Source organism: Megalobrama amblycephala, linkage group LG3, assembly GCF_018812025.1.
Source record: "Megalobrama amblycephala isolate DHTTF-2021 linkage group LG3, ASM1881202v1, whole genome shotgun sequence".
Lineage (NCBI taxonomy): Eukaryota > Metazoa > Chordata > Actinopteri > Cypriniformes > Xenocyprididae > Megalobrama > Megalobrama amblycephala.
In genome coordinates, this window is record NC_063046.1 from 6,568,999 (window position 1) to 6,593,466 (window position 24,468).

Here is a 24,468-nt window from a genome sequence, read left to right on the forward strand (position 1 = left end):
TAGGTTGAACAGGAGGGGTGCAAGTATTGAACCTTGAGGGACTCCGCATGTCATGGATGTCCACTCAGACTTATGGTCACCGATACTCACATAATAACCTCTCCCTTCTAAGTATGACCTGAACCATTTAAGGACCATCCCAGAAAGCCCAACCCAGTTTTCCAGCCTGTCGAGAAGTATGTAGTGATCGACAGTGTCAAATGCAGCACTGAGGTCGAGTAGAACCAGCACTGATAATTTACCTGTTTAGGCGACACAAAATATTCATAACGCTCCAAAGCTTCCTGAAGCAGTGTTTTGAAATCAGCCATCACTAAATAAGTTGTTATTTTGTTTTTTGGTGCACCAAAAATATTCTCGTCGCTTTATAATATTAATATTGAACCACTGTACTCACATGAACTAATGTTTTTAGTACATTAATGGATCTTGAAAGAGGAAATGTCATTGCTGGCTATGGAGGCCTCACTGAGCCATCGGATTTCATCAAAAATATCTTAATTTGTGTTCTGAAGATGAACAGAGGTCTTACGGGTGTGGAACAACATGAGGGTGAGTAATAACTGACAGAATTTTAAATTTTGGGTGAACTAACCCTTTAATATCCTAACAATTTTTAACATGTAGCCTATTACTTTAATGAGCTCATTGTTTCTACATCAAATTATTATATTGTTAACTAACTGTGTGATTTGTATATGTACATTTCTGTAATTACATAATTTGGACACAGTCCCCTCTGATAACAGATCACTCTAAATTGTAATGTTGACATGCATTTCCTGTAAAGCTACTTTGAAACGATATGTATTGTGAAGTGTTAGACAAATAAATGTGAATTGAATGTTATAATGACAAATGAACAATGTTTTATAGTTGTTGTAAGACAGAAAATTGTCACCACATGGGCTAAACAGATTTATCAAAGCCTTTAGAAAGTGACTTTGACTATATACCCAGTGCATACATTATTATATCCACGTTTTGTGGCGGTAAAGTTAGTTCAACATTTGATATTTGTTAAACATTTGGTTTCATACCAATTAAACTCTTGCATTTTATGTTTTCAGCCCAAACCAACTCAGACATGCATAAATAAATGTCCTTTGCATAGCACTTAATTTTAACAAATAAAATATTTATTAATTAGCCATATAAATAAATTAAACTATTTAACTATATGACAAAATAATGGTCAAATGTTCCGAAAAATACCCCTTTTATTGCATAAGGCTGTTTTTAGAATTAGCATTTCACATATTTTATAATAATTTTGGAAATTTAAATGTATGCAATAGCGTAAATCCATTAAACTACAACACTGTTTGTCCTAAAGTTATCAATCCAACTGTAAATTACTGAAATATTATTCTCTATAATGCACACTGTCTCCTCACATCTTCAGTCCCAGCTGAGCCAGAGAGTCTTTCCTTCAGATGCTGTGGTTGGTGTTTTTCTGCTGAGTCACGGCGAATAGACGAAGCGTACTTGACGTAGGGAGGATAGAGGAGGGCGTCTCTGATTGGCTCGCCGCTTCGACACGTGAGGCGGTAACTTTCATATGTCTGGACTGGGCATCTGGAAGAAGTTACTCGCGCTGTTGTTCACTCTGAGAAGTGTTTCAGAGTATCACTGCAACTTCACAATGTCTTTCGTAAAAGTGGAGGAGAAAAGTGACTTTTCTTTTCACAACTTGCCTTACGGAGTTTTTTCCACGCCGGATAATGTAAGTGCACGATTTATTCAATCCTGAGGATCACATTATATATGATTGAATAGAATTATGTAATGCAAGTGTGTTTAACTTTATAAAACGAAATGATGTTTCTTGGATTATTATAACTTCCACTGCAGTCCTGTGTGGACACAGCTGGGTTCAAGGGTCAGAGAGCAAAAACTCTGTCAACAAAAGACATGTCCTGATTTCACAAATCAGTTAAATATATTGTGTTGATCCTGAAAAAATATCCCTTAATCCTAACCATATCTCCTAAACCTAACACTGCCCATAATTATCCCTAAAATCAGAGGGAAATGGTTGTAAACTTGGCATAAACTGAAAATTTTTCCCTCAGATCTGTTTGATTGCGTGTTTCCAATGCTGTATTTGGTGAAATCAGGTTTTTGCTGCTGAAAATCAAAGACATTGTGAATTTGATGCAAGAATGTTCTAGTCACAAGGTCCTTTTTAACTTGTATAACATATTTGGGTATAACAGCCCAGGCACAGAATCGGCGTTGCCATCGGAGACCAAATTTTGGACCTTAGTGTCATCAAGCATCTCTTCAGTGGACCGGCTCTTAAGGCCCATAAGCATGTATTCGAGCAGGTGAGCTTCATCACTTCAGCTCTGTATGAAATATTATGTGTATATATTCTGCATGCTTACACTGTTCTTCCTCTTCATCAAGCCCACCCTCAATGCGTTTATGGCTCTGGGTTATGACGCTTGGAGAGAAGCGAGAAAGTGCCTCCAGATGCTTCTGGCTGCAGACGAGTCCACGCTGCGTGATGATGTCAGCTTAAGGAGCCGGTAAAATCCCTCCCACATTATGGAGTCCATTCATTAGTGTGCTTTATACTGCATGTTATTATGCATGCACTGTATATGGCCTATAATAATAATAAAAAAAAACAGTACACAACATGCAACATTAAACATTTTACATTGCATGAATTTGATTACTTTATTATTTGATATTATTTATTTGTTTGTTTTATATTATTAATTTAATATTACATTATTTAAATTAGGAGTTTTATTAATTTATTATTTTATATACTATTATTATTATTATTATTATTATTATTAAGTTTTTTAAATCACATTAATGTATTATTTTATATATAATTTATTCTTCTTATTATTTATTTTTATGATTTATTTAATATTAAACTATTTAAATAAGGTGTTTTTATTCATTTATTATTTTATATACTATTATTATTATTATTATTATTATTTATTTATTTATTTAATATTATTTATTTAATATTAAGTTATTTAAATCAGGAATTTTTATTTATTTATTATTTTATATATTATTAGTATTATTATTATTATATTTATTTAATATTAAGTTATTTAAATCAGGAGGTTTTTATTAATGTATTATATATATAATTTATTATTATTATTTATTATGATTTATTTAATATTAAATTATTGAAATAAGGAGTTTTTATTAATTTATTATTTTATATATTATTAGTATTAGTATTAGTATTATTATATTTATTTAATATTAAGTTATTTAAATCAGGAGGTTCTTATTAATGTATTATATATATATAATTTATTATTATTATTTATTATGATTTATTTAATATTAAATTATTGAAATAAGGAGTTTTTATTAATTTATTATTTTATGTATCATTTATTATTATTATTATTTATTTATTTATTTTTATATTATTTATTTAATAAATTACTTAAATCAGGAATTTACTTTTAGAAGAGAAACTGAAAAAAAGTTCATTATGGTAAAATATATATATATATTTTTTGTGTGTGTGTGTGTGTGTGTGTGTGTGTGTGTGTGTGTGTGTGTGTGTGTGTGATCTCCAGGGCGTTTGTTCATCAGAGTTCAGCAGTGATGCATCTCCCAGCTGATATAGGTGAGCGTGAGCCTGTCTTATACTGAAACTCCTTATTTCTATATCATAGAACAATATTTCATCTATTACTCATGTTTAATTTCAACTCTGCTCCTCAATTTAAATTTAATGTCAACAAGAAATGCCTTTTGCAATTATATTACTTCAATTATCATATACATTATATTTCAGAATAAAACAAAATATTAATCTAGAATAAATGTAGTACGTAAGTAATTGGATAATGACATACCAGAATTAAGCATGGTGGTAAAGATTTGAAATGTAAGAGGGATTTGTGATGTCACCAGAAAACTAGGCAGAACAAGTTATTGAAGACAATATTTTTTTTGTTTTTTTAAAAAGAAGAATGTGCACACATAAATAATACATAATCAACACTTTCATGTTGACTTTGACTTCTGTATGAATTGGATGGTTTAGGATGTCATTCATGGTTATGTTCCACAATGACCACTAGAGTGCGCTCTTCACTAACTATAGACTTCAGGCCAGTTCACACAAAGAATGATAACTAGTTTTAAAAAAACACTCTAAATTTAAAATAACAGTGCTCAGCACAGCTATAATGATAATGGCACAGAGGAACCATATCATTTGAAGCACTTTCACAACACTTTTTTTTTCCAGCTGAAAAACAATAAAAACATTGACAGTCAGAATCCATCCTGCTTTAAAGAGCTTGAGAATTCAGACGACAACAGCAGCACTCACTTATAACAAACAGAACAATGTCATGTGGACTAATATAGTTATTGTTGTTGTTAATCGGCCTTTACATTGATAGAACGTTGATCAGATTATAAATGTTACCAATACTGATGTCATCATACTACTTGAATACTGAATTCCTGATTGGTATTTTCTTTCTTGCACTATTTAAAAATATAACTGATGTGAGAGCACAGTTAAAGGATTAGTTCAGTTTCAAATGAAAATTACCTCAAGCTTTACTCACCCTCAAGCCATCCTAGATGTACATGACTTTCTTCTTTCTTTCTGATGAACACAATCTGAGAAATATTAATAAATATCCTGATGCATCCAAGCTTTATAATGGCAGTGAACGGGATCAATGAGTATGAGCTGAAGAAACTGCATCCATCCATCATAAACACCACACGGCTCCAGGGGGTTAATAAAGGTCTTCTGAAGTGAAGCGATGCAATTGTGTAAAAAAAAAAAAAAATCCATATTTAACAATTTATGAAGTAAAATATGTAGCTTCTGCCAGACCACCATCCATATTCAAGTTACAAGGAAAGTGTAAAACTCTCAAGGTTCAAAAAGCTTACGGTACATCCTATGTTTCCCTGTTCAACTTATGAAAAAAGTGTAACTGATGTGATGCCAGTTTTTCTTCTTAAGTTGAATAAGGAAGGCAGTCTGGCGGAAGCTACATATTTTACTTCATAACTTAATAAATATGGATTTGTTTTTTACACAAATGCATCGCTTCACTTCAGAAGGCCTTTATTAAGAGCCGTGTGAAGTATGTTCATGATGGATGTGAATATATGCAGTTTCTTCAGCTCATACTCGTTGATCCCGCTCACTGCCATTATAAAGCTCGGATGCATCAGGATATTGAGTGAACTAATCCTTTAATTGAAGGTACACTATGTAACTTTTTTTGTCTTGCCCTGATTCACCATGGCAAACCTGTGATAAGTGTTTGTAATTTAGACGGGCTGGATTGTTTTCGCAGGAAATTGCATGTATGAGCAGCAGAATTCAATTAAATTCACATTTATTTGTATAGCGCTTTTCACAATGCATATTGTTTCAAAGCAGCTTTACAGAGAATGCATGTCAACATTACAATTTAGAGAATGCAGTTAGCAAATAATGTAATAATATAGGCAATTAATTTACAATCACTGTTAGCAGTTTAATTGAAGGTAGAAGCAATGAGCTCCTGGAAGAATGAATTACATATTAACAATAATTAGGATATAGGATAACCATATTCATCCACACAGAACCAAAGCACAACCAAAACAATGTTCTTTCAAAAAAAAATGCATGCAGTTTTGTTTTTAACCACTAGAGGTTACACAGTGTACCTTTTAAATAAATAAGGACAGATAGCTGCAGATACACAGCCAAACTATGTATCCCTAAATACAAGTCAAAGATGGAGTGAGTCCTGAAGAGAGATCAGAAGTTTCTGGATGTGGGAACCTTTTGTGAAAGATGGTTTGATAATGGCTTGATAAAGCAGTGACAGGGATGATCCATCCAAATGTTACTCATAATGTAAATCATGTACTTTTTTTCAAATTTTGTCCTGTCATTCCACCTCTATATTTTCTTTCTTCTATGAAAAATTTTTTACCTTGGCACCGGAGGTCTCAAATCACTTTTAGGAACACTGCATTAGAATTTGCATAATTTATACAGAATGTCATTAGTTATCATTTATCAAGTGACCAATTACAAACTGAAAATTGACAATGAGATTTGAGAGCTGCAGCAATTACAACAAAAATAAATGGAAATTTCCTCACACTAAGCAATCTTGGAGGAAAAAAGGATTAGTTATTGATGACATAACTGTAGTTTTTGTTTGACATATTGCTTCAATGTAGTGCACTGAAAACAGACACCAGTACTAAAGAGAGTGAGCAGAAATCTAACATGGAGGGACAAACTGTGATTTTTCACTCCTGTCACTACATGTTTATTCCTCATTAAACCCCCTACTCATTTTCCATCATGTTTTATTCTCCCTTCTCTCCAACAGGCGACTACACAGACTTTTACTCATCGAGAGATCACGCCACCAACGTTGGAATAATGTTCCGTGGAAAAGAAAATGCCTTGATGCCCAACTGGTACGTGACAGGCCATTAATATTCCTCAGCCCTTTAAATACTAACATCCGAAGCAATCACATCATCACCAGCTCCTGCTGACTTCATATATTTCACTCATCTTTTAAACTAGCAACCATATGCATTGGATTTTTAAAGACCCGGGAAAGTTCCTGTAAGTTATTCCCGTAAACAGTCTCTTTATTCTTTCCCAGCATACGCCTGTCAGGCTAAATAATGCACCTGCGCATTTTCCAGCTCGCTGTGAAAAACGTCTTTTAGCAATAACTCTTCCCTCCAAAACAGAACTGTATTTCTTGTCACATTTTCACTTACAAGGCCCAGAGAGGGAGTTATTCGCTCGGAGACAGAACAAGGACTCGTGTGGAAATTGAAAAGGAAGTTTTTCGAAATTTAATTTCAGTCGCCCACCTGAAGTTCCCCTCGGCTCAGTCAATCTGTCACCGGGCCTTTCCAAGCGTGTGTCACCTCTTCAGGAAAAAAATGAGAATTAGCCTGGAAGAAAATCCATAGTTTGATTTACATTTGGCTCAAAGCTGCGGGCCTGAGCTGGAGTTTTGTGGTCTGGGTGATTATTGCAGGAGGATTTGAAGTGAAATAGGTGTAAAATCTGTCAATATTTACTCACTCTCATGTCACTTCAAACCTGTATGCTGTTATTTTTTCTGTTGAATACAAAAGGAGTTTTTTTGCTATTTCCCATATCATTTTTCAGGAGATATTATGCATGTATGTTGGTTTTGTGCTTTTATTGCTTCCTATTGATCTAATACAGTGAAATGATTAAATTAAATTACTGCTGAAACCATGCAATACATTAATTTTGGGTGATTATACTTAAAAACATTATTAAATTAGTATTTAAAAAAAAGTATTATCCTAACTGGAAAGGTATTTACATTATTTTAAAAACCCAAAACAAGATTTGAATTTACTTGCATTGAAGGCATATCTGACAACATTATTATTTGTATGAAAAATGACATGAGATTGAATATTATTCAATTATTTTCATAGGATTTCTTTGTGGAAGCATAAATGCATAATGTTTAGGTAATCGATCAGGCTTAACATTATGAGCACTGACAGATGAAGTGAATAACACTGATTATCTCTTCATCACAACACCTGTTAGTGGGTGGATATATTAGTCAGCAAGTGTCCTCAAAGTTGATGTGTTAGAAGCAGGAAAAATGGGCAAGCGTAAGGATTTGAGCGAGTTTGACAAGGACCAAATTGTGATGCTAGATGACTGGGTCAGAGCATCTCCAAAACTGCAGCTCTTGTGGGGTGTTCCCGGTCTGCAGTGGTCAGTATCTATCAAAAGTGCTTCAAGGAAGGAACAGTGATGAACCGCCGACAGGGTCATGGCCGGCCAAGGTGGGGAGCGAAGGCTGGTCTGTGTGGTCCGATCCAACAGAAGAGCTCCTGTAGCTCAAATTGCTCAAGAAGTTAAAGCTGGTTCTGATCGAAAGGTGTCAGAATACACAGTTCATCACAGTTTGTTGCGTATGGAGCTGCTGCAGACCAGTCAGGGTGCCCATGCTGACCCCTGTCCACCGCCCAAAGAGCCAACAGTGACACGTGAGCATCAGAACTGGACTACGGAGCAATGGAAGAAGGTGGCCTGGTCTGATGAATCACGTTTTCTTTTACATCACGTGGATGGCCGGGTGCGTGTGCGTCTCTTACCTGGGGAACACATGGCACCAGGATGCACTATGGGAAGAAGGCAAGCCGGCGGAGGCAGTGTGATGCTTTGGGCAATGTTCTGCTGGGAAACCTTGGGTCCTGCCATCCATGTGGATGTTACTTTGACACGTACCACCTACCTAAGCATTGTTGCAGACCATGTACACCCTTTCATGGAAACTGTATTCCCTGGACTCTTTCAGCAGGATAATGCTCCTGCCACAAAGCAAAAATGGTTCAGGAATGGTTTGAGGAGCACAACAGTGAGTTTGAGGTGTTGATTTGGCCTCCAAACTCCCCAGATCTCAATCCAATCGAGCATCTGTGGGATGTGCTGAACAAACAAGTCCGATCCATGGAGGCTCCACCTCGCAACTTACAGGACTTAAAGGATCTGCTGCTAACATCTTGGTGTCAGATACCACAGCACACCTTCAGGGGTCTAGAGGAGTCCATGCCTCAATGGGTCAGGGTTGTTTTGGCAGCAAAAGCAGAACCAACACAATATTAGGAAGGTGCTCATAATGTTATGCCTGATCAGTGTATGTAGACTTGTGCCGATATTCGGTAAAGCGATAAATCGCGATAATGAATATGCACGATATTGTTATCGTGGGCATTTCAAAATACCGTAAATAATAATTTATTACCAATTATAAATTTTTTTATAATGCAATTAAGAATACTTTACCCATCAACCGTATAAAATGCAAAACATTGCTGTATTCTGCGTCAAAAGAACACGCGCTCAGATGTAAACAAACCCAAAGTACACGAGAAGCACATGGCGGAACGAGTGAAGGAGACGTGCTGAATGAAAGCGCACGTTCCCTCTCTGACAGCAGAGGGCGCTGATGGAACAGCAGAGTGCAGCGGTTACCATGGAAACCGCGTTAGTTAAGTTTTTAAAATGCTTCAAACAGCCATTAATTTTTTTGTAATCTCAATGTTGTTCATCACCAAATACTTGAAGACTTAAAAGTCTATTTTCAAACCTTATATTTTAATCTGGACTACCTCATGCTCTAATTATTAGAAATGTTCTGATTATTTGGTATTGTTCAGAAAAAGTTTGAAACATATGTCTTCATTAATTGACATTTTAATTCATTATTACCAAACTGACAATATATACTTATAAAGTATTAAATATTCTTAGTTAATGTTAATTTCTTAGTTACTGTTTAATAACATTACTAAAATTAAAAGAGCTTATTTAATGGACCTGAGAGAAAACTAGCAATAATCAATTATATTTCTTAACTAACATTAACAAAAACTAATACTTTCTGTAACAAATGCAGCTATTGCTCAATCTTAGTTAATGCATTAAATAATGAGATCTTATTGTAAAGTGTTTCCTGTTGTTCTTTATAGCCTAATTCTTTTGCATTATAATCTGTTTGAAAATTTTATTACTATTAAACTACTATTAATAAATAAAATTTATTAAATTTTATTTTATTTGTTATTACAAAAAAGAGTTCTTAAACCTGTTAAACTACACTTTTTTTGCAACTTATTTCAATATCGTGATAATACCATATACCGTGATAAAAGCTTCAGCAATTAATCGCAACATGACAATTTGATACCGTCACATGCCTAAGTGTATGAAATTTAAAGTTGACTTTTATATGGCAAGGTGAATGTATATTTATGTAAAATGTGTGTGTAATAAAAATAAAGCACAACTGGTTCTGATTAGCTCAAATGTGTAGAATGAGATTTAAGAGCAGAGAGGAAGATTTTCAGTAAACAGCTGATGTTTATTAAACTTGCAATATGTGTTAAATCATAAATGCATAAAATAATAAAACGGCATTGCTGGTCCCAGGCTGAGATTAGATATTTAGATGATTAGAGGATTTTAATAGTATAGCTCACCCAGAAAGAACATATTTCAAGTCAACATTCTTCATAATATCTTCTTTTGTGTTCTGGAGGACGACAAACATCATACAGTTTTGGATTGGAACAAAAGAAAGAAAGTTAAAGTGAAAGTCATGATGTGTTGTGTTAAAGGGAATGACATATTGTCCTGTCCTGTAGGCTGAGACTGCCGGTGGGGTATCATGGGAGAGCTTCCTCTGTGGTGGTGTCTGGAACACCAATCAGAAGACCTCAAGGACAGATGAGACCAGACGCAGGTAAACAGAAGACAAACTCAGCTGCAAAGTAGCTTAGAATTGATACATTTAAAAATGAAATGCATTGGTTCTGTTTGCTTGTACTTAATTAAAAATGTACATCTGACCAATCAGAGCAGAGTGGACTATAACGTGTTGTGCATTAACATACAGCACAGTCAGCACATTACAAAAACATTTTTTTTTATTTGCATCATAGAGATCATAGCAATGATTAATGGCTTCATGTTTCATGCAGAACCTCCATTTGCAGTGTGATGATGGGGCTGTTTTGATATTTTCATTTATGTTAAATGATTGCTTTCATTGGTCAGCAAACCCGCGCTGTTCATTATTACAGCCTCACTTGAGAACGGATCTGACGTGTGTTTAAGTGAGGACTATAAATTCAGTCTAAGGAACTCTGCTGTGATATCCATCAAAACGGCTGTAAATCTGTTTGTTTCATAACTATATTTCTCTGTGTTTCTCTGATTCAGCTCAGCCGCCCATCTTCGGACCGAGCAAGCAGCTGGATATAGAGTTAGAGATGGTGAGTTAATGTTTTATGTGATATAGTTCATTCGTTTATTAGTTGAGCTGTTGCTGATTCAGTCCTGTGCAGAGGTGATGTAAGGAACTAAAGACGTATAGATCCCATTCCTTCCCCATTCTTCAAATAAACAAGGCACATAATCTCTGTCTTTACAATGAATGTGCTTTCAGTGGGAATGTTCCCTAAATTGCACTCAATTTATGACTTTCTCCTTGCAGGTCTTGATGTTTTGCAGTTCATATATAAAGTATATCTCAATATTCATTTATTTGCTTTGAAATGGCTTAAAAGGCTCAAACTGAAAAACTATGATTTCAAACGAACAGCCACAACCACAGACTTTTGAGCAAATGTCTTGTATCAGGCGAGATTGGTGCAAAAATTTCACTTGCAAAACTGCAACAATTAGTATCCGCAATTTCCAAACATTTAAAAAGTGTAATTAAAAGGAAAGGTGACGTGACACAGTGGTAAACATGCTTCAGTAGCAAATCAAATCAAATCTTGCTTATATTTACAAAATACACTTAAGTTGGATTAGTTCACTTCAGAATTAAAATTTCCTGATAATTTACTCACCCCCATGTCATCCAAGATGTTCATGTCTTTCTTTAATCAGAAAGAAATGAAGGTTTTTGAGGAAAACATTCCAGGATTTTTCTCCATCTGATCTAGAGAAACCTGTCATGAGTACCAGTTGTAGTGCCCTAGGTAGCCACTAGAGGGCACTCCAACCCGGACTGTTCCTCACCCCACTTGTGAACTTCATTTCCCATAACACACTTCCCGGACTCATTATTCTGATTGCACCCAGCTGTTTTGTGTTTGATGATTAGTGACGGTCTATTTATACCCTGTTTGTTTCTGCTTTTGTTATTGAGGTTTAATTTACTGTCACTAGGTTTTTGTGTTTGTTTTCTTTGTTTATTGTGGACTCTGACCCTTGCCTGCCTGGATTATGTTCTTGGATTGCCCAATTAAAGTTGCACATGGATCTTACCTTCTTGTCTTGGTGCCTTTGTGACAAAACCATTGGCCATTTTCTGAAAAAAAATAAAAATTATATACTTTTTAACCACAAATGCTCATCTTGCACTGCTCTGTGATGCGCCACGCATTACGTAATCATGTTGGAAAGGTCACACGTGATGTAGGCAGAAGTACCGCGGTAGAGCAAAAAACTCTATCTCAGTTTCTCCAACTTCAAAATCGCCCGACGCCGTTGTTTTACCTTTTTTTGTAAAGACCGCTTGACTTAGTCTTTACACGTTTGCTTTGTAAACACTGAACTTGTACTTCCACCTACGTCACACCTGACCATCGCTGAGCAGTGCAAGATGAGCATTTGTGGTTAAAAAGTATATAATTTTTATTTAATTTAGAAAATGGCCGATGGTTTCACTAGATAAGACTCTTATTCCTCGTCTGGGATCATGTAGAGCTCTTTGAAGCTGCACTGAAACTGACATTTGGACCTTCAACCCGTTGAACCCCAGTGAAGTCCACTATATGGAGAAAAATCCTGGAATGTTTTCATCAAAAACCTTCATTTCTTTCTGATTGAAGAAAGACATGAACATCTTGGATGACATGGGGGTAAATTATCAGGAAATTTTAATTTTGAAGTGAACTAATCCTTAAAAAAGGAAATATATATATCTATATTATGACAATATATGCTCTCAATGACAAGTGCAGAAAATAAAGGTTCTTAATTTTATTGTATTTTACAAAAGGTAAAGTCAGTAAAACTCCAGTTAAAATAGTCAAGGCATGTTTTCCCACACAGTTTCTTCACTAAATATTGAATAATTAAATTTTCTATGCAACAATAAAGCAATAAAAATTAAAAATCCCCCTAAAAACAGTCTACAGTGACTTTGCAATAATGAAAATGTATTAATGTCATTTTATTTGTGTCACTTTGTCTCTGAAACCAGAAAATGTGTTTGAGTTTCACGTAATGTTCAGAGGATCTTGGTAATTACATTCACGATTGTTTTTACATGCTTCTGAGATTAAGCACTGCTTACTTGTACTAACGTATTGCTGTCTGCTTCAGGGCAATCTGTCATCGTTATTTTTTGTGCATGTGGTGCAATATCTTATGCAAGTTTTAAGGTTGTTTTTGTAATTGTCTTTCAGGCATTCTTTGTGGGGAAAGGAAACAAGCTGGGAGAGCCTATCCCAGTGGAGAAGGCTCACGAGCACATCTTCGGCATGGTGCTCATGAACGACTGGAGTGGTGAGAAGCGGCGAGATGTTTTATTCTCCCAAATCATCCATGATGTTATATAAGCTTAAAGTCCCCCTGTTGTGCTTTTTCAGATATTAACTTTGATGTAGTGTGTAATATACAGGAGCTGTTTGTGAATGTAATATAGTGTGTCTGTGAAGTTTCAAAGATAAATGGAGTTAAATTCTCTTACTTACACACCTTACTTTACATTCAGTGTTTTTTTTTCCATGCATTTCTTTAGAAAACCTCTCTTTCTCCTCCAAAGTTACTTCCTCTCCAGCAGCGAGTCCCAGTTCTCGTTCCTCAGAAATGCTGCATGTCTTCTAGTCAGTATTATGCAGAGGGCAGATATCTGTATTTTATTTGAGTACAGCTCAGAATATCTTGTTTGTAACAGATACTAGAAACTATGACGGCTCAATGGTGAGTATTGGTATCTGTTCTGCTGCAGAAAGCCATGAAAAATCTGGATGGGATTTCAAGGCTGTATCAATTTTCGGATAAAATGGATTTGAAACACAATGAATAAATAAAGAAATGAAATGGGTGAAGAATATCAGCGTTGTGAGGCGGCAGACTTTATAAAAGCAGGTTTCAAATTCAATAGTCTGGCTCAATGTGACCAAATTTATTTGTCTGGACAAAAGCTTTATAAGACTTACTTTGCCAAAGCAATTTTGGTTTGTAAAATTAAATTATATTTCACTGTAATGCATTATGGTGAAATGCGAGAATTAATGCTGCAATAAATTATTCCTTAAATGAACCAAATGTAGTTTTGGAGAGTTTATCACTAAGATAAAGCTCTTATGCTCTCCTGTAAAACTTGGTGAACTACATAGGCAGCATTTTAAGGGATCATATGCACATATGCCTATGTAGACAGCAAGGGAGCTCACTAGGTTTTGGAACACGGCCTGTTTGTGCCTGAATAGTAATGTGTGCAGTGAATAATTGTGCATTTTATTTGAAGAAACTAATTAGGCAAGGAAGAGGAAGAACCACAAGTAATGATCCATTCATTCCCAGATTCAGGCAAGAAGCAGAAGAGATAAAGTTTAAAGAGAAAGCAGTGAGAACTCGGTGTTCATGATCATTATCCTGCTAACATCTCAAGAGGTGGCATTCGATATCGAATGTTAATCTAGTTGTTCAGGACACGTACATTTAAGGAGATTTCAACAGGATAAAGGCACCAATCTGCAGTTTTTGGAAAACGTTTGAGTAGTTTTTTCCCAGCAAACCTCACTGCCACACAATGCCAGTGCATGCTTTGTATAGGTTACTTACTGAACAGTGTCTTTTCCTCTCTGATGTTGCAGCTCGGGATATCCAGGCTTGGGAATACGTTCCATTAGGTCCATTCCTGGGCAAGAACTTTGGGACCACCATCTCACCCTGGGTTGTTCCCATGGAAGCACTGATGCCCTTTGTTGAGCCCAATCCTGTGCAGGTAAACTGGGTTAATTCTAAGTGTAAGAGTATAAATATTTCAACAATTAAATTACGCTATAAATTCAGACATTCATTTGTTAAAATGAGTTGAAAATAACTCTGCTGTGCATGCACATTACATTGGCTATCAATGTAGGAAGACTTTTGATGTTTTGGCCAAGATTTGAGTGCAGATGTATAATATAGACCATGCCATCAAATGCTGTTCTTTGAACCTTTTATTCATTGAAGTAGTGTTGTCAAAAATATTGATATTTCAATATGTATCAATACTGAAATATCTGAAATTGTTCCTGTACTCATTTTCTGAAGTATTGATGCAGCAACACCAGCTGTGTTCTCACTCTTTCTTCTCTCTGACAGTGAATTGACACACCAGCCTCCTCTCACTCACTCTATTGAATATAATTTCAGTCATTCCCGCAGGTTTGCGCTCACATCAAAAGCACATGCACCACTGATCTATATTAGAGACGCTCTCATAAAGCTGCCTCTGAAACAGCTTGTGAGAACCAATTGACTTATTTCATGGCTTATTGCGCTTAAACTGTAAAATACATAAAAAATTATGTCAGAATGCCCATCTTTGCCAAGTATTCAGGTAAATACAGTCAGTTTTGGAAGAAAACTGAGAAAACACGTTGTGTAACATTATATTGGTTCTGTGCATAAGCTCTTAAAGTGACAGCAGCCTAATAAACCTGCTGCATAAGACAAAGAGAAAATCACTCGCTGCTCTTGACTGAATAACTTTAATTGTAAGCATGAATCTATATTTATTGTGTACAATGAAAACTATCCAGTGTTATTTTACATTTGGTTACTTTCATTTCTGTAGTAGGTCTATTTCTTACCTGAATACTACTGCCATGTTTATTTCACTTGTCTCGTTATTCTATCGTATTTATTTGTGCTATCATTTGCAATTTGCTTATTTGTTCTTATTTTATTACTGACTGTTTACTTGTTTGTTTGTTTTTTGTTGTTAATGTAGTTCAGTGATGCTGTGTGTAAGCTATATTAGCCAGTATGTCAGTTTTCCTCTTGGTATCGAATGCCAATATTTCTCAAAGTATCGTATCGAAGTTGGAAATTCCAGTATCATGACAACACTACATTGAACAATCCTGAAAAAAATATATCACAGTGTCCATAATTTGAAGCAGCATGACTGTTTTCAATATTAATGATAATCAGAAATGTTTCTTGAGCAGCAACTCATCATATCAGAATGATTTCTGAAGGATCATGTGACACTGAAGACTGGAGTAATGATGCTGAAAATTCAGCTTTGATCACAGGAATAAATTACACTTTAAAGGACCAGATGTAATATAAGTCTCTAGTGTCTAGTGATCATTTATTATAGCTTGTCAAATTTGCCCCTATTTGGGTGTGAGCAAAAACACACTATTTGTGTTTGTGTCCCTTTAAATGCAAATGAGCTGCTGCTCCCGCCCCCTTTCCAGAAGAGGGTGGAGCTTCAACAGCTCAACAACAACAAAGCTGGAGAATCTCACGCAGCCAAAATGAGGATTGTCAGTAACGGTGTTCAGCCTTACATTGTTCAAACCGGAGTCGACACTGATGGAGAGACTCAGGAAGAAGTTACAACTTTTAGAATGAAACTGGACGTTTCTGAATGATTAGTGGATAAATTTATGTAGTTGCTGTGGAGTTGATTCAACTCATCCACTAGCATGTGCCGTCATGTTCATCTTTTGTGTTGAATTGAGAAGCAGTCCGGCGTAAAATGACGGCATGTCAACAACACTCTACTACAACAACTCTTCCTCTTCACTAAAGCAGCCCAACATGGCCCCGCCCCCTTTGTTGTGAGTTCTTGGGGGCGGGGTTTATGTACATTTTGGGGTTTGTGATGTCACTAACCCAGGAAGAAGCTTGTAGTCCTTAAACACTGATTTCTGTAAAAGAAAATCTCTCCCTTTGCATTGAACTTTGAGCATCATAACTTTGCAGATGTTGTTTATGCTCAAACAGCAACATTACACACTAACTAAAGTTAAAAAAGTGAAATCATAATCAACCACCCCTTTTATGTATATTCAAATAGAAAACAGTTTTTTTAACATTTCACAATATTTCTGTTTTTACTGTATTTTTGATCAAATAAATGCAGCCATGGTGAGCAGAAGAGACTTCTTTCAAACTCAAAAAACTTTTTCAAAAAGCCCTATAAGTGACGGATTTGGATCTCTCAGCTCTGTGTGTCACAAACGGCTCTTCTTCATGCAAAACAGATGGGTGTCTTTAAAAGGCAGTATTATTATGCCTACCTTTGGTAGCGGCCCTTTGGGAAAATGCTTGTGTTGCCTTTGAAATGCTGCCTATGTAGGGTTGGGAGAAAGTACCCGATTAGCACCTCAGGAAGGGCCATTGTAAACCCATTATCTTTAAAAATGATGGTGGAATTTATTCAGCTTTACAGCTCTGTGGATCGGACACATCATCATCAGAGTGCAGACTGTGCATATAAGCGGGAAATGAGTCGTGCTAAAGGCTGTTCTTTGAGTTACTACTTTCTTCTTTCTACTAAAAACTCAAGCACTGTGAGCGAATGAGGCTTTACTCTCTTTCATTCATTTGTTAGATCAGTGATTCTCAGTCGGTGGGTCGCCACCCAAAAATGGCATGCAGGTCTGTTCTGATGCTGCTTTTCTAATGCAGTTTTATCAGGAGTTCAACTTGGACAGCAAATATTTAACTTTTTTTTTTTTTTACCCGCATAAGGATGTAGTTCCAGCATCTACCAGCAGGGACCAAGAAAACCAGACAAACCTTGACCTCTAAATGCAAACATTGAATTCAGAAGTGTCTCGATGCCTTTCTGCCTCCATATACGGGCCAAGATGTGCACTAAATGTTTGGTGGAAATTTCCCCGTTTTATTTTTATTTATTTTCTTATAATTTTAGGACCCTGCGCCTCTTCCATACTTGCGTCACGACGACCCCTACACGTTCAATATCAACCTCTTTGTCGCTGTGAAAGGTGTGTGTCAGCATCTGTAACATCTGCTGCACGTGTGACTCTTGTCTTGTTTTCTTCATGTATTTCTCATCTGTCCAGGTGAGGCGATGCAAGAGGCCGCCACCATTTGCAAGTCTAATTTTAAGGTAGGAGATTGTTTTGCATTTGTTTTGCGTTCACACATTGCTGTTTCAAGAGTAACAAACTCACACTGACAACTCTTACTGTATCCATTTGGTTATACATGAATTTCCCTGGAAAAACTCCAAATATGCAAAAAATGCATAGAGGAAGTGACAAACATACTACACAAATATTCAGACTGTCAGCGGGACAAGAAACAACAAAGAACTGACAATGCGGGTCAAATAAAAATGCTAAAAATATGTATCCCAATAGAGATTATATTTATCCCAGCTGGAATTATTTTTGGTGTCTTTTTCTTTCTATAAATACATCTGTGTGGTTTTGCATCTTGCCATAAATTGCCCCGTGCAAGTTTACATTTGCAACTTTGCACCATTAGCTGATTTGCATAACTCCATTAGTGAATCAGGCACTAAAACAACACAGGCTGTGCAAATAAACAAAGCTATTCATTCTTAGTGAACCTCCTCTGTCTGTTATCGGGGGAAACCCATTCCTTTGCAGCAGACGGAAGAGATTACACCATCCTTTCTCATACAGAAAAAGACATTTTCTGTGTTTTGTAATAGACAGCCGCTGCATGTAACGTGTTGTGTCTCCTCAGTTCATGTACTGGTCCATGAAACAGCAGCTGGCACACCACACGGTCAACGGCTGCAACGTCAGAGCGGGCGACCTGCTGGCGTCAGGCACCATCAGCGGACCGGTACGTGTGCGAGCGAGCATGGCATTGATGAGAATATGTTCAAGAAATGGTTCACTCCAAACAAAGATTCTGCCGTCTCATTGTGGGACTAAAGAGACAAATATGTTCTTATAAAAAATAATAATAATAAATTAATTCAAATAATATTTATATTTTATTTCAATCTGTTAAATTAGTAAATTATGTAATATTTAATCATAATTATTAAAAATAATTTTAAATATACAAAAAAATTATGCACGTAACTACACTGGAAGCCACATTTATATATTTATTTTATTTCAGTTTGTTAAATTAGTCAATTATATAACAATTACCATAAATTATTAAATTTAACTATAATTATTAATAATAATTTGAAATATACAAACATGTACTAATTAAAAAAAACTACACTGGAAGATGTTCATATTTTTATTTTATTTCAATCTGTTAAATTAGTAAATTATGTAATATTTAATCATAATTATTAAAAATAGTTTTAAATATACAAAAAAATTATGCACATAACTACACTGGAAGCCACATTTATATATTTATTTTATTTCAGTTTGTTAAATTAGTCAATTATATACCAATTACCATAAATTTATTAAATTTAACTATAATTATTAATAATAATTTAAAATATACAAACATGTAATCATTTAAATAACTACACTGGAAGATGTTCATATTTTTATTTGATTTAAATCTGTTAAATTAGTAAATTATATAGTAATTAATGATTAAATTGTACTATAATCATTGATGATAATTTAAAATGTATTTAAAAAATATTTAATTAACTACACTGGAGACAACATTTATATTTTCTTTATTTTTTTAATCTGTTAAATTCAGTGAATAATATAATATTTAATTTTAATTATTAATGTAAATATATTTGTTAATAATAATAATAATAAATAATAATTTAACTACACTGGAAGCCACATTTATATATTTATTTTTATATTTATATATTTATATTTATTTCAGTCTGTTAAATTAGTCAATTATATAACAATTACCTTAAATTATTAAATTTAACTATAATTATTAATAATAATTTAAAATATACAAAAATGTATTAATTTAAATAACTATACTGGAAGACATATTCATATTTTATCAGATTTATTTAAATCTGATAAATTAGTTAATTATATAATAATTAAGTTTTGCTATAATTATTAATAATAATTTAAAGTATATTAAAAAATAATTAATTTAAGTAACTACACTAAATTCTGTGAATAAAATAATAATTAACTAGTAATTACATTTAAATCTATAATAATTATAATAATAAAAAATACACTGTAAGACATTTATATCTTTATATCATTTCAATCTCTTAAATTTAGTAAATAATATAACATTTAACTTATATAACTTTATGCTTTTTAATTATTAATCATAATTATTATTATTATAATTATTATTATTAAAAAAGCAAGTTTATTTCTTGTATTAATAATAAAAAACACCGAACTAATTATCATATTTCAGCATAGAGCTGTATTATAGCACTGATGCTGTGTTTGTGTGCTTGAAGGATCCGGGGAGTTTCGGCTCTCTGCTGGAGCTCTCCTGGAGGGGATCCAAGACTATTGACCTCGGCAATGGAGAGACAAGGACCTTTTTGAAGGATGGAGACGAGGTCACTCTCTCAGGTGGGCTTTAGAGTCTGTGTGTGCATGTTTGTTTTTATCTGAGAGCTGTAAGTTGACAGAAGTGTGATGAAGGATCTGAACTCTCTCCTCAGGTTACTGTGAGGGCAGCGGCTATAGAGTGGGATTCGGTCTGTGTGAGGGGAAGATCCTTCCTGCTCTGCAACAGTGACGCACCTCTCTGTCCCTCCCTCATGGCATCCACAGTATTATTCCTCCTCCAATATTCATAACCTGCTAAAACCTGTTTACAGGTCTCTGTTTACCCCTGTAATCTGGTGAATTTCTGGATGAAACAGAATTCATTAAGAAAAAATGAAGGACAGGACTTTGTTTTGCCCATCAGAACTGATTGGATTGTTAAAAGTGGGTGTTAAATGTCCCAATGAAGGAGCTGAAATGTAAAAGTGATTGTTTTCTTTACATAACTTTTGTGATCTTGAGTCATTATTTCTGCAATTCAGCTATAGTTTCTGCAAAAATGGAATGGTTTGTTATTCTGTTACTGAAAAATAACTCAATAAAGTTACTGATTCCTTTTAAAATGTCTTAAGTCATGCTTTTATTTTGTAAAAATGTGCATAAAACATATGTATGTTGCTGAGCTAATGACACCACACAAATACTGGGTAAAATACTGCATTTGTAATTACTAATAATAGAATGTTTTCCTTTCTTAGTATTGATGGAATGAATATATTTATAAGCATTTCCCTTTCTTCATCTTGGAGGGATGTTTCGGATGGGATTGCCTTCTTTGCAAAGGATGCAGAATGTGTTGCAAAGAAGGCAATAAAAGAGTATATGAGCGAAATTCAGCTACAACAAAATGTTTGTTGTTGTTGTGAACTCCATGACATATTAAATGAGACCTTCAACCAGCGTTGTTCTCTTGGAGTCACAGGGTTCGGCTGTCAGAGACGAGGTACAGTAAAAATGCTCCCAAAGGGAGAGAGTGATTGACAGGTCACTGCTGGAGCTCTGTCTCAGATGGTGTTTCTGACTGGGATCTCCACAGCATTAATGAGCCTTTCAAAGCGTCTGACTGAAGTGAATGTTTCTGACGGAGCAGACCTGATGTGTGTATCGATGAACGATGCTCTCACACTGACGCTGTCAAACTTTACCAGGAAGATAAAGTTAAAGTGGACATTCACTGTTATTTGCTGTTGCTCATATTTCAGGTTATCTGAATGAAGATTTCTGTGACTTTTAACATTTGGTTACAACACACGGTGCTACCATGTCTTTTGTACGGAAGAGGATTAGGGCCAAGCAATAATAAAAAAATAAAACCATCTCAAGATTAAAGTTGTTAAATTTCGAGAAAAAACTCGTTAAGTTTCGAGAAAAAAGTCTAAATAAAATGTTGAGAATAAACTCATTAAATGACGAGAAAAAAAGTCGTTAAATTACGAGAATAAACTCATTAAATGACGAGAAAAAAGTCGTTAAATTACGAGAATAAACTCATTAAATGACGAGAAAAAACTCGTTAAATTTCGAGAAAAAAGTCGAGATAAAATGTTGAGAATAAAGTCATTAAATTACGAGAAAAAATTCGTTAAATTACGAGAACAAATTCGTTAAATTATGAGAAAAATGTTAAATTTCGAGAAAAAATGTATATATGTAAATATGAGATAAAATGTTGACAATAAACTCGTAATTAATTACTTTATTCTCAATGTTTTATCTCGACTTTTTTCTCAATTTAACGAGTTTTTTCTCATAGTTTAACGAGTTTATTCTCATAGTTTAACGAGTTTATTCTCATAATTTAACGAGTTTTTTCTCATAATTTAATTAGTTTACTCTCAATGTTTTATCTCGACTTTTTTCTCGAAATTTAATAAGTTTTTTCTCATAATTTAATGACTTAATTCTCAACATTTTATCTCGACTTTTTTCTCAATTTAACGAGTTTTTTCTCATAGTTTAACGAGTTTATTCTCATAATTTAACGAGTTTTTTCTCATAATTTAATTAGTTTATTCTCAACGTTTTATCTCGACTTTTTTCTCGAAATTTAATAAGTTTTTTCTCATAATTTAATGACTTTATTCTCAACATTTTATCTCGACTTTTTTCTCGAAATTTAACGAGCTTTTCCTCGTGGTTTAATGAGTTTATTCTCGTAATTTAACAAGTTTTTTCTCATAATTTAATTAGTTTATTCTCAACGTTTTATCTCGAGATTTTTCTTGAAATTTAATGAGTTTTTTCTCGTAGTTTAACGAGTTTATTCTCATAATTTAACAAGTTTTTTCTCAACGTTTTATCTCGACTTTTTTCTCGTAATTTAATGACTTTATTCTCAACATTTTATCTCGACTTTTTTCTCAATTTAACGAGTTTTTTCTCATAGTTTAACGAGTTTATTCTCATAATGTAACGAGTTTTTTCTCATAATTTAATTAGTTTATTCTCAACGTTTTATCTCGACTTTTTTCTCGAAATTTAATAAGTTTTTTCTCATAATTTAATGACTTTATTCTCAACATTTTATCTCGACTTTTTTCTCAATTTAACGAGTTTTTTCTCATAGTTTAACGAGTTTATTCTCATAATTTAACGAGTTTTTTCTCATAATTTAATTAGTTTATTCTCAACGTTTTATCTCGACTTTTTTCTCGAAATTTAATAAGTTTTTTCTCATAATTTAATGACTTTATTCTCAACATTTTATCTCGACTTTTTTCTCGAAATTTAACGAGCTTTTCCTCGTGGTTTAATGAGTTTATTCTCGTAATTTAACAAGTTTTTTCTCATAATTTAATTAGTTTATTCTCAACGTTTTATCTCGAGATTTTTCTTGAAATTTAATGAGTTTTTTCTCGTAGTTTAACGAGTTTATTCTCATAATTTAACAAGTTTTTTCTCAACGTTTTATCTCGACTTTTTTCTCGTAATTTAATGACTTTATTCTCAACATTTTATCTCGACTTTTTTTTCAATTTAACGAGTTTTTTCTCATAGTTTAACGAGTTTATTCTCATAATGTAACGAGTTTTTTCTCATAATTTAATTAGTTTATTCTCAACGTTTTATCTCGACTTTTTTCTCGAAATTTAATAAGTTTTTTCTCATAATTTAATGACTTTATTCTCAACATTTTATCTCGACTTTTTTCTCAATTTAACGAGTTTTTTCTCATAGTTTAACGAGTTTATTCTCATAATTTAACGAGTTTTTTCTCATAATTTAATTAGTTTATTCTCAACGTTTTATCTCGACTTTTTTCTCGAAATTTAATAAGTTTTTTCTCATAATTTAATGACTTTATTCTCAACATTTTATCTCGACTTTTTTCTCGAAATTTAACGAGCTTTTCCTCGTGGTTTAATGAGTTTATTCTCGTAATTTAACACGTTTTTTCTCATAATTTAATTAGTTTATTCTCAACATTTTATCTCGAGATTTTTCTTGAAATTTAATGAGTTTTTTCTCGTAGTTTAACGAGTTTATTCTCATAATTTAACAAGTTTTTTCTCAACGTTTTATCTCGACTTTTTTCTCGTAATTTAATGACTTTATTCTCAACATTTTATCTTGACTTTTTTCTCGAAATTTAACGTGTTTTTTCTCGTAGTTTAATGACTTTATTCTCAACATTTTATCTCGACTTTTTTTCTCGAAATTTAACAACTTTAATCTCAAGATGGTTTTAGTTTTTTATTATTGCTTGGCCCTAATCCTCTTCCGTACTTTTGGACTTTTATTTTATTTTTAGTGTGTTTTATTTTATTTTAAATGTAATATGGTGCTACCAAGTTTTTTTGGGGATGTTTATTTTGCAGATTTAGCATTTTACTATCAAGTTTTTATTTTCTGGACATATACCTTTACTATGGTACAAACATGTATTTTTGGATGTGCACCATGGCAATACCATATTTGTTTGTTTTTTTGTGGACATGAACTATTCACTGAATTATCTTTGGTATTTGAAGTATTTATGGTAATGTCATGGTATTACCGCAGTAAATGGTAGCGCTGCATAGACACATTTAAACTGACACCTCAAGCTGAAAAATAAAACATACAATAATAAATATAAATAAATAGTTGTGACAGACCCTTCCATTAGGACTTCCTCTGCAGTGAATCATCTGTGTTTGTTCTCCTGACCTGCTAACAGATGGTGCTGAGCGTTTGGAGCCGTGCTGCTGGAGATCACGAGGGTCCGTCCGTCATTTTGAGAGATTGAGATGTCGGAGGTCAGATGGTCTGTTGGCATCCACGGCTCCTTCAGTGTGAATGTGTGTTGGTTTGGAGACAGAGATAGAGGGATCTCCGTTTCACTCTTCCTGTGTGTCTCTCCCCCTCTGTGATCAGACTTTTATCGATGTGTCTTGGCGGCCTCACAGATGCACTTTAGTGCTTTGACTTTTCCCTTACTGAAGGAGAGGCAGGTGAGGAATCTCTGAAAGCAGTGAG

The 24,468-nt window shown here is 34.1% G+C and overlaps 1 protein-coding gene across 1 annotated transcript; it reads left to right on the plus strand.

Annotated features, from left to right (window-relative positions):
- The first annotated feature begins 1,529 nt into the window (after window positions 1-1,529).
- Window positions 1,530-20,573, plus strand: fah (fumarylacetoacetate hydrolase (fumarylacetoacetase)). Its single transcript, XM_048183649.1, has 14 exons — window positions 1,530-1,726; window positions 2,220-2,330; window positions 2,413-2,534; window positions 3,573-3,622; window positions 6,369-6,459; window positions 10,204-10,301; window positions 10,781-10,833; window positions 12,982-13,081; window positions 14,398-14,528; window positions 17,466-17,541; window positions 17,620-17,666; window positions 18,272-18,373; window positions 19,914-20,031; window positions 20,124-20,573. Exons 1-14 carry the CDS (start codon window positions 1,562-1,564, stop codon window positions 20,198-20,200), a joined length of 1,341 nt encoding a protein of 446 aa, XP_048039606.1. The 5' UTR covers window positions 1,530-1,561; the 3' UTR covers window positions 20,201-20,573.
- The last annotated feature ends 3,895 nt before the right edge of the window (window positions 20,574-24,468 follow it).

What these genes read in the sequence shown, in the direction of transcription:
- fah (XM_048183649.1), top strand. Translation starts at nt 1,562, where the DNA reads ATGTCTGGACTGGGCATCTGGAAGAAGTTACTCGCGCTGTTGTTCACT. An exon ending in TGGATATAGAGTTAGAGATG is followed by an intron (nt 10,834 to 12,981) that starts GTGAGTTAATGT and finishes ATTGTCTTTCAG; the next exon opens with GCATTCTTTGTGGGGAAAGG. An exon ending in TTGAGCCCAATCCTGTGCAG is followed by an intron (nt 14,529 to 17,465) that starts GTAAACTGGGTT and finishes TTATAATTTTAG; the next exon opens with GACCCTGCGCCTCTTCCATA.